The following is a 12923-nucleotide window of genomic DNA, read 5'->3' on the forward strand; positions in this document are numbered from 1 at the left end:
TTGTAGCTTCTTTGGTGCAACAGTGGAAAAGTTGCTGGTGACTCACCTCCTCAGGCAATAAAGGAGGAGGAGCTACAAATACAAGGCTGAGCAACAACTCACACTGGACGCCTGTCGTTTCCCTGAGCACTGAGAGTATTACTTCCAGAACTGGTGCTGACTCTCACAAAACAGGATATAAACCTTTAACGACTTTGAGGACAAACAAAAGGACTGAAAGAAGAATTTTAAAAGCTTAAAAGTATTCAAACTAAGGGCACGGAGCAAACCTGTTCTGCAGGATTTCTCTTCTTTGTGTGTAGGGTAAGACTTGATCTTTAAGGTGATTTTCTGATCATTATAGAAGAATTTTTTGCTGCCTGGGCAGAGTTTTATGTTTTCTGCATTGTATTGGCTTTTCCTCTGAAAGATGACTAGTCAAACTGCAAACACCAGCTTGTCCATTTTTCAACAAATTGAAGACTGTGAAGCTGCAAACAAAACACTCTATAAGTTTTATGCAGCTGTCATGATCATGATTTTTATCTTGGCTTTGCCTCTGAATGGATCAGTCCTCCACCTCTTCATATTCAAGCTCAAGTTCTGGAAATCCAACACGAACAATGTCTTCCTTTTCAACCTGGTTTTGGCAGACATTCTCCTGCTTTTCTGTTTGCCAATTAAGGCTCATAACTTCATAAATGGAGAGAGGAGGAGCTCGGATGAAGATGTCTGCAAAGCAATGCTCTTCATGCTGTTTTTAAACCGTGGCGCCAGCATCGCCTTCCTGACTGTGACTTCCATTGATCGATACTTTAATGTGGTGCACCCCGGTCGAAGGAATCTCTTGAGGGCGCTCAAGAAATCTCCTCAAATCTCGATCCTGATCTGGGTGCTACTTCTACCGCTCACCATCCCAACCATGCTCAACACCTTTGAATGCTGCAACAGCCACAATACCAAAAATGCTACTTTAATAAAGGTAATGTTCTCGTCTTAATTGTACATTCCTCACTTTAGTAAGTCAATCATTGGAATAATGGGATATAGTGCATGAGCTGAGTGAAAGGAGAAGAAAACACAAAACATTTCATTTTAAAACTGTTCTGATTAATGTTCGTATATTTTTTTAATGACATATTTGATGACAGTGTTTTTGCTCATGATAAACTTGTGAATGTGGCAACAGAGCTGAGTAAGCAAGTCCTGATTAAGATGCTGACATAGAAAGTGACATCACTCTGAGTAACATAAACCTACTCCATCTTCAGGAACAGAGGGTTGACAACACTGAAAACAAGGAAATTAGTCTACTTATGTTTTAAGGGCCAGAGAAGCCTGATCATAAATTAAGAGCGTGGGTCCACAGAACCGGGGGTTATCTTGCCCAAGAGCTCCACTTAAAACTTGTTTCCAAAGTTATTTTAGTGCTGGCACAAACACAGAACAGTGTTGATTTTGAGACGCACTGCAACTGGAGTTCGTCAGACTTGACAGAGCTACTGTTTTGAAAAGACATGTGCAAACAGAAACAAACGAAAAAAAAAGTTGGACATTGAATAATATCATATGCATGACAAGATCACTCGTGTTAATGAGTCATTTGGTTGTTTGGTAGCTTTACTTTCTGGGTTGTGGTTTTATCAACTGATCAGACTTCATGAGCAGAATCACATGCATCATCCCTCACCTCACGTTTGTAGATGTGCTGTTATTAGTTGTGCCCAACAAGGTCTGGCATGGTCCGGCAGAAATAACCACACATTCTATAAACTTTTCTGTCTTTCTTGGTCTCTCTTCCAACTTTTTTGGGATTTTTCTGAGTATATTGCTGCATCAAATTTGAAAGTTGTTCCTATCCTAATATGTCCTAATATGTCCGCGTGCAAAACCGTGAATATAACAAAAAATGTTATCTATAAAAATACCATCTTTATCAGCCAACAAGCAAATATATAAAAAAATTTCAAATAAACAATTCTCTTTACAACAATTTCTTACTTTATTTCCAGTAAATACGGCAAGCGCGGTCACAAAAACTGTATTGATCCATGATTCTGAGATAGTTCTTTGATTTATTTCACAATAAGCGGATTTACAGGAAGTAACGCTTTCAAAATAAAAGTCGGAATTTCACAATACTTTCAAACCAAACTTAAACTGATGTTTACCTCAGTTACTGTTAATAACAAGATTTAAAAACAAAATGTTTTTACAAAATAAAATCCATAAAAAAAACCCATTATGGCTCTAACAATACATAAATTAAAGTGGCAACAATTATGTCTTTATGCGTTATACTAGAGATCCATTTTACAGTCACCACAAATGAACTTTGACTCGAATGTAATTCACATTACTGGAGTATTTCCTGAGTATTTCCCCCCAACTCTGCTTTGGGCAAGGTTTTTTTTTTTTAAAAAAGGATTTAAATATTGATGAACACATTTTAGGAATACTAAGCCAAACAATGAAGAATGTCACTTTGTTGTTTCTAATCAGCTGTTCTGATTTCAGGATGTGGTGGACAGCTTGAGAGAGGTGGTCTTCTTCACCCAGATCCTCATCCCCTTTATCATCCTGGTCTACTGCACAGTGCGCATCGTCAACCGGCTCAGGAAGAAAACAGTTGGCGATAACACCAAGCTGAAGAGGGCGGTCTTCCTTGTGACCTCCGTCATGGTGGTCTTCTCCCTTTGCTTCCTCCCCTGCACCATTGCCAGGATGATTCTGCTGATCGTTCGGGTCGAGGAGTCCAGTGAACAAGTCCAGGATAAAGCAGCTGTGGCGTTTGATGGACTCATGGTCCTCTCCTACATGGACTGTCTGCTGGATCCGCTGATCTACTGCTTCTGTAGCACCAAATTCAAAGCGATCTATCTCTCCAATTACTTCCCTTTCTTGGTGAAAGAGGCTCCAATTCCGGAAAGCTCAACCGGAAACGCAGTACAGACTGACCGCGCCACAGTTATTTGAACTTCCTGAAACCTACCGCCTCTGGGGGACAGATAGTGACAGTACAGAGTGCGATTTCTCTCTATAAAAACCCCTCACTGTGCACCAGATGGGTATTTACTTCATGAGTGGAGACTTGGAGGATAAAGGACACGGTGAAAACTAGGAATATCTTCAGATAGCAAACATATACATACAAGATAGGTGCAAAATATAATATTTTCCATGTGTTCATCAGCCCTGTAAATATTGAAAAGATTTTTCTTTGTGTTTGTGCGCCTGAATTATAATTTCTTTCTCTTTCCAAGGGACGTGCCTCCAAAGAATGCACATCTGTTTTTCTTTTTGTCTTGGACTGGATGCTGAGTTGCAAAATTCCTTCCTGGAACAGGAATCTTTTCTATTCTGTCAAATGACACCAGCCTCTTACAGTAAAGCTGGAGTTATTAAATGTTCCTGATCCCCCAAGGACATGGACAAAGAACATATAACTTTTTTCAAAAGGTCCTCAATGAACGCTGGTTAATAATTGATAAGAGTTTAAATAGTCATTGACATTAGGTGCTTTTCAAAGCCAAGGAAGGATCCTCAATTGAAGGAGCGTTCTGATGTCAAGGGTCCTTTGGAGGACTTCGTTTGGGGAAATTTAAAGGACGTTTCCGTGTATCCTCTTTTTACTGAAAGCACCCACAATCCTTTGGGCATGTCAGAGAAGGTGCAAACAGAAGATGAACTGTATGTTGTTAGAGTTGTAATATGTTCCATCAGAGGACAGCACAGTATAACTGGCCAGTATGAGTAGATGTTGGGTATTTACCCGCCTTCAGTCAGTCTCTCAGCTGTCAGGGGTGTTTAGGGAGCAGTTGATGGTGGGACTGTTGCTGTGACCTGTGCCCACGTGTTGGGGCTGTTCACAGAGGGACAGTTTTCTAAGCTTAATCACTGAAATTACAGGCCCTGTTTCCTACTGTGTGTATTGATGCGTTCGCCGGTTTGCTTACTTAATCAGAAGTTGTTATTCCTCCTCTAATTCCTTCCACGCGGTGTCTTTCTTCGCGTGGTCAAGGTCGGAGCGAGAAGACACAGCACATGGGACCTCTGCCACAGCTGCTCACTCAAAATGTGCTTCTCTGTTTGAATTTGAATTGAAGTTGTGTTGATCTCATATGGCTTCCAGCTATGCTTTTAAGGTTTGGATTAGTTTTCACACAACAACGCTAGTGTTGCGTTTATCAACACATCCCTCCGTTCTACACTCCTACTGCTTTGTTAGGAGTGTAGAAGGTCGTCCTTAATGTCAGCCATTCGTCTCTGGTTATCTTTGGTTGCTAGACCACAGCAACGGCAGCCTCTAAATCTATCTAGCTCTCAGCTCTAAAGTTTTAATAAAATAAAATCAAAGTCTTTGTGGTTGGTCATCTTTTGTCTGGGGCCTCCAAAATTGCACAATGCGCATCTGCCTTCAGATGCATGAAACTTCAAATTACCCACTCTAAGAAGAAAGTGTCCTTGGCTTCGAAAAACACCTAATTAGGGAATTTGATCCGTCTGGCAGCATTCTTTGTGAATCAATTTCTGATGAAGTTACAGCAAATTTAGAGAGATAAAACCATATTGTTTCACACTTTTCTAAACAAATGTTACAAAGTACTTCACATGGCAGCAGAAGAAATTAAAATCAAGTAAAAACAACTTAAAACAAATCAATGCAACAATAGAAAATGTCATAAAACTCCAGGGCAGCGATTAAAGGCTCTCAGATAAAATGATGCTTTAAGAAGATATTTAAAAGAAGACACATCCAGAGTTCAGGGGCTCCGTCACCTCTGGGCTTAAACAAGCATGAAGTCTACATCCAGGTTCATGTTTTACTCAAAGGTCAGAAAAACTACAAGGTGAAATGTCACAAAGGGCTTTAAAAGCACATTTAAATCAATTCTTAAACATACTGGGAGCCTAGTGTGAGGAGGTTAAAATGGGAGTGATGCTAAAAATCTGGCAGCTGAGCTCTGAACAAGGTGAAGCTGCTTCATGATATCAGTTTTCCACCCGTTAATACAGCTCATAATATGACAAAGCCCCCCCCCAACAGTGTAAAATTCCTGACAAATACAATATAAACAATGACTAATGCTCTGAGCCAGACTGAGGTTCAGATTGTGCTTTAATGCAGTACATCACTCACATCAATGATAACACATGTGAGTAAGGTTGTGTCTGTTATTTACTGTCTGGCTGTATGAAAGACTGCAAACTGTGTGCCGAGTTTCATCCGAAACCAAAAAAGTTTGTTACTGGTGAGCGGCCGTGAGTCACTGGGACGTGACTGGTCGTAATTTAACAAAAGCTGTGAGACTCTCTTGCTGTGGAACATTCTGTAACCTGGTCAAGCTGCACTTTTGACCCTGGAGTCACAAACAAACAGAAGAGGACGTGTTTATCTGCAGAAAGGAATTATCAGTTAACTGACCAAAATGTGACGATAAAGCTGTAAATATTTCTAAAAAGCTGGTTGAAAAGTCTCACAGTTTACAAGCAGACAAAATGTCAGCACCACGGAGGCGTGTTTGTGCTTACTTTGCCAGTCACTTGTGTTGATTTGAACAGTGATTTAAACTGGAATATTTCCACAGTATTAATAGTTTGTTTGTTTTTCTGTGACCCTGGTGACCTTTAGCCCACAGGCATCATTCCTGATTTTAGTTTTGGTCCAAATATGTTGAGTAAATCTATAAACACTCGCTTCAACCCACCTTCAGAGTGCCGTGCAGGTGTTTTGGTAATTTATTGCTTATTAAATGACTAAAATATGTTGGATGTTGGTGTTTTAATGGGATCAACGCTGCACCATCACTACAGGGTCTTCACACTAAACACAACGTTGAGGTTTCTTTCAAATTTAAAGTGTTTCCATGTGTAACTGAGCGGCTGCTGAAAAAGATTTATGATTTAAGGCTTTTATCACCTCATAAAACAGATTCTGTGTGATGAAGAGTTTGTGTCTTTTGAGCACGGCGATGTGTGATGGATGCTGTAGATGTAATTACCCTGAGACATGAGAACAGTTCAGCAGTTCTTTGTTTTTTAGGGGGCATTATGTAAATACTTACCATGACATTCGTGCTTTTACTATTGCTGCAACATGTGAATGAGTAAATATATTTGTATCCTTTTAATCACATTCCTGCTGTCTGTTTCATCATTATTACAGTGTTATATAATTATGTGGACGTATGCAGATCTTATGTAGGTTGATTTGCATTTTAAAAGCATTTCCAGGTTTGTTTTAAACGGCAGATTAAGGTTCAGTTATGAGTCAACATCTATTCAAGCAACAGTTCTGCTGTGGGATGTAAGGATGTGGTTTTTGACAGGGAATTCCATTAAAGGTCAAGCATGTAGGCTGTAGTGATATCTACCTCCCTTCATCAAACCTTTTTGCAAAGACAAGTTGCCCTTTGCATATAAGGGCTCCTAACTGAGGGAAAAGACCTTCTTTATTTATCAGCTCCTTTAAGACAGGAAACACTGAAATATCCAGAAAAGAAAGTGTTAACAGCCTGTTACAATATATTTATAACATATTTGTATATGTTATTATACCAATACAAAACAGTATAATTAATGAAGAGCATGCAAGACCACAGGTCCACATCAGGGTTTAGATAGATTCTGCTACAGGAGGATAAACTACGTAGTTTATAGTCGTTTAGAAAAGCAACATATTTATTTGGTGCAAGCCCAAAGAGGACCTACGCTTTAAGCAACAAGCCCCCCCTTTTCTTAGAAAAAGAACGACCATAAATTGCTTATAACAGGCAGACCTGGCAACTCTGACTCACATCACAGCTTAGTAGAAGTGCTCCTATTGTCAGTGCAGTATGGTTGTCCTTTCAGATTTCTCCTATTTGTAGCTCCAAATGATACCACAGATGTAGATTTCTGAGTGAACACAAACTCTGTGTCTGTAATTAATGAACTTAAGTTGCTGGCTCACAGAATAGGGGCATATTTTGGTCAATTTGAGCACCTTACATACATTCATTTGGAACAAAACTACAGATATATAAGAGGAACTGTGGCTTGATACATTCGATCAGTGCTTTAACTAGAATTCAAGTTTTTTCATCTGCTACTTTTATCTTTTTTAATCGTCTGTGGCTTATCCAAAACACAATGTAAAGCACAAAAATAAACAAGAATAGAGTAAAAAATGAACTAAGCAATAATCTACACATTGACATGCAATCTGGGTCAGATAAGACATTTTGTTTTGAGTGCCTGTAGTGTGTAAATGGGTTTTGGGCTGTTATCTTTCACAGTGCTTATCGAGACTTGTTTGATCTGATAGGTTTGCAGCGAGACACTCGACAGGAAATAGGATGATAGGAGGCATGCAATGAGTTGGCAAGAGTAATGCTCTGTAAATATTTAAAAGTGACTCTTATTTTCTAAAGGGTCATTTATCATGCTGTCTGCGAAGATGTCTGCTGTGAGTTTCAGATTAAAATAATGAAAAAACAGCCAAGAAATAAATAGATTACTTAAATCTAAATAGCTGAACTTCAGAGGAGCTCTAAGCACAACAATCTGGTAATTTTCGGCTCTTTGTCTCCCCCTACAGGTGTGGGGCATAACGCCACTGCTATAAAAACAAAAAACAAATCTCCTTCTGTGCCCTGCACATGTACAGCTATGCACCTGAATTTGTTGTTATGCTTTATAACAGATGGTGTTGCAGGACCAACAAGGATGAGACTAGACTTTTATAAACTATGATATATGTGATGAACAAGCTGTTTGTCACTGTTGCCACTGTTCTAGTTTATCTACCATCTGCCAATTTTTAAAGTATCTGAATGTGACCTATGTGTGAAATCAGTACACGTGCAACATAATTCCCACTGTATGTGTTACAGTGCCAGGTATTGCAAGATAGCAGAGGACATTTTGAAAGGCTGCAAACTTCCAAGACTTTGTGTTTGCTCTGAAACTGAAACTGAATCAATTTCCATGTTAGTCTGAAATGCATCTGAGGTGCTAACTGAGGCTTCACCTGGGAGACAGAGATGATAACATTAAGGGTATGATTTATGTTTCGTCTCTGATGAATAACAAGGATGAACACTGCGGCGGTAATGTTGTGCATTTTCCATTAGTCAGGATACAGAGCAATTTAGTAAATCTCTGGGGTGTATCAGTGTTATTACAGAAATCCCCCTCAGCTTCAGTCTTCTCTGATTTACAGCCTACACAAAGCAGAGGGAGGAACACTCATGATCATACTGTTTCCATGAGCTACAAAGAACGAGAGAGCTATCATAATGTCATAATTCAACAATAACAACAACAAAGCTAAATATGCATCCGTCTTTCTAAGCTCTCTACAGCAGTAAAAGCCAGACTAATGTGCTTGTTCTCTCTCTTTTTCTTCATCTGATAGCAACGTCTTGGGTCTATTCTCTGCATCCACCACACACCAACTTCAGTTGTCATGACAAAAGTGTGCTGTTATCTAGCTGTTGGTACGTGACATGATAATGAGCTGGAAACCAAAGTGTTGACCAGAACTGCTGTATCTCAGCTCCCGAGGCGCTGTAGGGAAGTTTTAAGCCAAGGAAAGTGCACAATGAATGTCAGCGTTCTTCGATACTTGTCAGAAGCACATGTTTTTTTCAGGTTCACACATTTCTCTCATGTTGCTTTGATGCATAAGGCTTTGCACCAATGCATTTCAGAACCACTGCAGCCTGGTTTTGGTTTGTTTCTTTGGCTTTTCTACTATCTGCGGTTGTGATGTTGTGGTATTTCTTTCAATAAAGCATCTCACTGTCTAAAGACATGCATAAATGATGGTGGTGGAGACCACCATCAGCCCTCTTTGGGTGCAGAATCATAGAATTTGATTCACATCATTCTTATGAAATCATTCAGTGACCCCTTATTCCCAGGTATCGTCATAGTGGAGGAGACCTCTCTCAGATTTACATGTAATTTTAAAAAAAGAAGGAATTCTGTATAACATCATCTTATACAGTGCATACCTTGTGGGGGCCATCTTATGTTGCATGTTAAAGAAGAAAGCCACCTCAAAGGAAGCTCTTCTACAGGATGAATTATGAGTGCACTCAGCTCAAGACGAATACTTTTATTTTCAGTGTTTGCTGTATCTAATGGATTGTTAATCACTGATTTCAGACATGATCTTCTGTATTTGTCAATAATTTACTCAAATTACACTTATTATACACTTAAAATACATAATGGGAACATAATGGGTTTCAGCATCTTGCCTCAAAACTGAAAACAAGCAAGCTGTGAAAAGCAGAAGTCATATGGAATCCCTTATGTCGGCGTACGATGTTGACATGCAGACAAGTTGAAACTTCAGCCGTATATGGAAAACATGTAGTAACTGTTCCCATCAAAGTGTGACATATTGCCCTGTGGACCAATGTATTTCAAGTTCTGTCATGATCGCATAGACTCGGCATAAAGATCTCATGACAGATCATAAAATATGTAAGTTGGTCCATTAAAAAACACCAAACGTAATTACACTAGAGGCTCAAAACTGGTGCAGAACCTACATTTAGCTTCTGCTGTTCTTTACTGTGATACATGTTCATGTCATGATGATGTCCAACAGTTGCCCCGACCCTAGAAATGATGTACATGGTTGGGTTTAGATATAACAAAATCCACGGTCAGGGTTAGAGAAATTGAAGGTTTATTACTCCTTGTTTGTACATGACGGCACTACACGTAATCGGCAATATTTTCAAAGACTGAATAGTGAAACTGCAAGTTGCTAAATGTTCATATTTTACAGTTTGTGGTGATACTGGGCTTGTTGTGGCAATCAGTCATTACAGGATCCTTTGAAACCACAATGTAATTATTTAGTTATCCTTCTATTTAGATAAATGGACCCAAATCATGCTTCTAAAGTGCTTTCAGCAGCATTGCCGGTCCCCTCACTGAAGGATACCAAAGTGAGCAGCTTTTCTTCACAGCCTTCTTACATAAAGTAATTGATGGATGGACGAGGACACCTAAACATTCCTGACATAACAAGAAACGACTTGGAACTTTGTCAGACCATGCACTTGTTTTTCAGGTTGAGGAATCCGTGCTGCTGTTGTTAAAGCAAATGAGGGCAGAATGACGATACTATCTGAAATCAGCTTTTCACTCAGTTTGTTAAGCTGCCTCAAACAAATGCAAAAGTAAAGTCGCCTCACGAAGGCAGGATTCACATGTGTACATGCCTGGTGTTTGGCATTTCTGCAACAACCAGTCGTGCAATTTAATTAACAAATGCATGCGCTGCCTCTTGAAAAGTTTCACTTTTCTTAGCTTTCTACTTTAAGCAGTGCTTGAAAAGCGAAGCATTTTCACCTTTTCACTCCATTCGAAATGAGTAACAATAGGAGGGAACTTCTCCTTTCAGCAGCTAGAATGCACGTACTACATCCACATTTCATCAGATAGCGTACTTCGTTTCTTAGATAACACTGCAAAACAACAGTTTTACAGGCAATCACATAACTGCTTGCATAACAACCATCATTGTTGAAAAAAATTGGACATTTTAAACTTATGATTAAAATATGATAGCAGAGCTGAGTAACCACAACTACAAGAGGGACTTTTTGCATTTAGAAAGCACCTGGATTGTAAGAGTTTCTGACTGCCAGCTCAACCAGAGAACGAGCCAATTTGCTACGAGGTCGGACACATAAGAGCCGGCCTGTGTGTGATGAGCAAAGCCAAACCCCCATCCAGAAAGCTTCTCTGCATTAATCATTGTTCTGGTTACACTAAATTCATGAGACGTGCATTTCAGAGCCTAAATGCAGAAGAGGTAAACAACAAGGTGTCTGTTTACTGCTGCAATTCTATCACGACTGGAGCTCTAAAAAAAAGATACTTGAGAGTAAGAAAGGCCCGAGTCCTCACAGATGAGAAAATGTTGCATCGAGGTGTTTAAATTGCTGTTTGTGTGTTGGAGCGCTTATAAAAGCTGACATAAACCTGTACAATCACATTCCCTCTCACAGATGAGCCTGCTCAATCTCCTGTCAACACGGAGGAATTTGTCATCCAAGCGCCAAATGAACCCTAAGAGAACTAAAGAAAACATAAGCACCACTCATCTTTAAATCTAGAGCCTTATACTCGTGTATGATCAGCGCACGGCTTCTGGTTTTATTCAGCGTGCATTCCTGTTTGTGCAGCTGCACAGCTGCAGTGACCTTTGATAATGAAGTGGTAAAGCAGTCAGAGCTAGGTCTGTGTGAGATCTGTGCATGAGAGTTGGTCAATAATGAGTCAACTATGTCGTCCAAATTAGAGTTGGGAGCAATCCTGCTCACGTTAGACATTGAAGCTTTGCAAACGGTCACTAATTGACTTAAATATGTGGCGCTGCTACAAAGAATAAAACAAACCTGCATGTTAAAGACTGCCTTAAATCTTGGAAAATTAACTGAAGCCTCTGAAACTGCAATTTTTCACCTCTGAAGTTGTGTGAAATGTCTGAAACCATTATCACTTATAACTATGATATATAACCATGTGCGAAAGGGAAATCGCAGACTGTTGATTTTCATGAGAAAAGGCTACAAAAACAAGCTGCTTATGTGTTTTTCCTAAGCAAGTGGGTGCAATTAGAAGAAGCTTCTTGCACGACCGTCTACCCGTGGTTTGGTTTTTATGTTTTTTGGTTACTTATCGACATCACACAAGTTTTCTGACTTCCTTTTGCTGCTATGACTCATGTGACATTTTCTTGCACAGTAAATCTTTTGTTCTTTGTCAAACTGATGGTGCCATCATACATTTATCCATTTAGAGTGACGGGTGAATGAATGGGATCATCCAGGGAATGCTCCATTAATATTCTGTGGAAGACAAGCAGTGTTGCAATAACTGTGTTAGATTAAGAAGTGCACTGTTGTGGTCGGAGGCGCAAGAGCTGACATGGTTTGCTGCTTAAACGCGTCCTGTTGCAGAAGCACAGTCGCATTGCTTTAGAGCAATATTACCTCATGTCTATGATACAGTCGGACAGTGCTGTAAGACTTAGCATCAGGGAAGTACCCTGGTAAGACAAAATTAAACTTTGTGTTCCAGTTTTGAATCATTAGCTTAGCTGGTTTTAAGGTTCGTCAATGATGGCAGCAACAGAGATCTGGAAGGAGAGGGGTAGAGGTTATTTTAATGTTTGACTTGAATGGAACAATCTGTTTAACAGTCTGCAATAGGTCAACCATGCTGCTTTGGTTTGAATTTTTAAATGTGCATTTGTAAAGAATATTTGCATCAAGTAGCCACACGCTGCAGCCGATGAAATGAAGAGAGCTAAAGCTAAATCCTTCTGTGTGAAAATGTTTTACATATGCTCACAGTGACTGTATGAAGGTGTCCAACATACTACGGCTGCTTTCAGTACTTCATGTGTGGGAAGAAGATGTGTGGATGCTTGTTTAGTTACATGTCAATGTCATCATCTATTTCTGTAAAGTAATGTTTAGTTCACCGCTATGAATGGAGTGTGATAAAAACGATGTAATTTTCCCACTCTGAACCTTTATGGATGGACATTTTCCATAAGAGCTAGCCTGAATAAAAGGCTCATTACAGCACGCTTAGAGTGCCACAAACAGCATCGAAAGAACTCTAAAGACCCAAGAAAACATTTTCTCTCATCCGATTAAGACAAAATGTGATCTCTCTGCATATGTCATCTGAAAGCTTGGACGTGACACAATTCGAGCCAGCGAATGCGGTGAAAACGTATGTTACTTAATAATCTCCAGCTAAATTTAGACCACTTTTAATAAAGCAGTGTTGTCCGTATACATTTATATTACAAGCCTTTTTTTTACTTGCTTTTCAGTCAATGAATGTCATAACATCAACATGTTAAAAACAGCCAATCACTTGATCTCAAAGGAGGTATTTTTCCAAACTGACATCAAATG

At 39.5% G+C, this 12923-nt stretch overlaps 1 protein-coding gene across 1 annotated transcript; it reads left to right on the forward strand.

The window, feature by feature from the left end:
• Nucleotides 1-3491, forward strand: LOC140267449 (12-(S)-hydroxy-5,8,10,14-eicosatetraenoic acid receptor-like). Its single transcript, XM_072362720.1, has 2 exons — nucleotides 1-961; nucleotides 2497-3491. The coding sequence occupies exons 1-2, from the start codon at nucleotides 410-412 to the stop codon at nucleotides 2953-2955; spliced, it is 1011 nt and encodes a 336-aa protein (XP_072218821.1). The 5' UTR covers nucleotides 1-409; the 3' UTR covers nucleotides 2956-3491.
• Nucleotides 3492-12923: the final 9432 nt, after the last annotated feature.

This window comes from Leuresthes tenuis, unplaced genomic scaffold (genome assembly GCF_036924035.1).
Source record: "Leuresthes tenuis unplaced genomic scaffold, fLeuTen1.0.hap1 SCAF_13, whole genome shotgun sequence".
In the NCBI taxonomy this organism is placed as follows: Eukaryota; Metazoa; Chordata; class Actinopteri; order Atheriniformes; family Atherinopsidae; genus Leuresthes; species Leuresthes tenuis.

What these genes read in the sequence shown, in the direction of transcription:
- LOC140267449 (XM_072362720.1), top strand. Translation starts at nt 410, where the DNA reads ATGACTAGTCAAACTGCAAACACCAGCTTGTCCATTTTTCAACAAATT. An exon ending in AAAATGCTACTTTAATAAAG is followed by an intron (nt 962 to 2,496) that starts GTAATGTTCTCG and finishes TTCTGATTTCAG; the next exon opens with GATGTGGTGGACAGCTTGAG.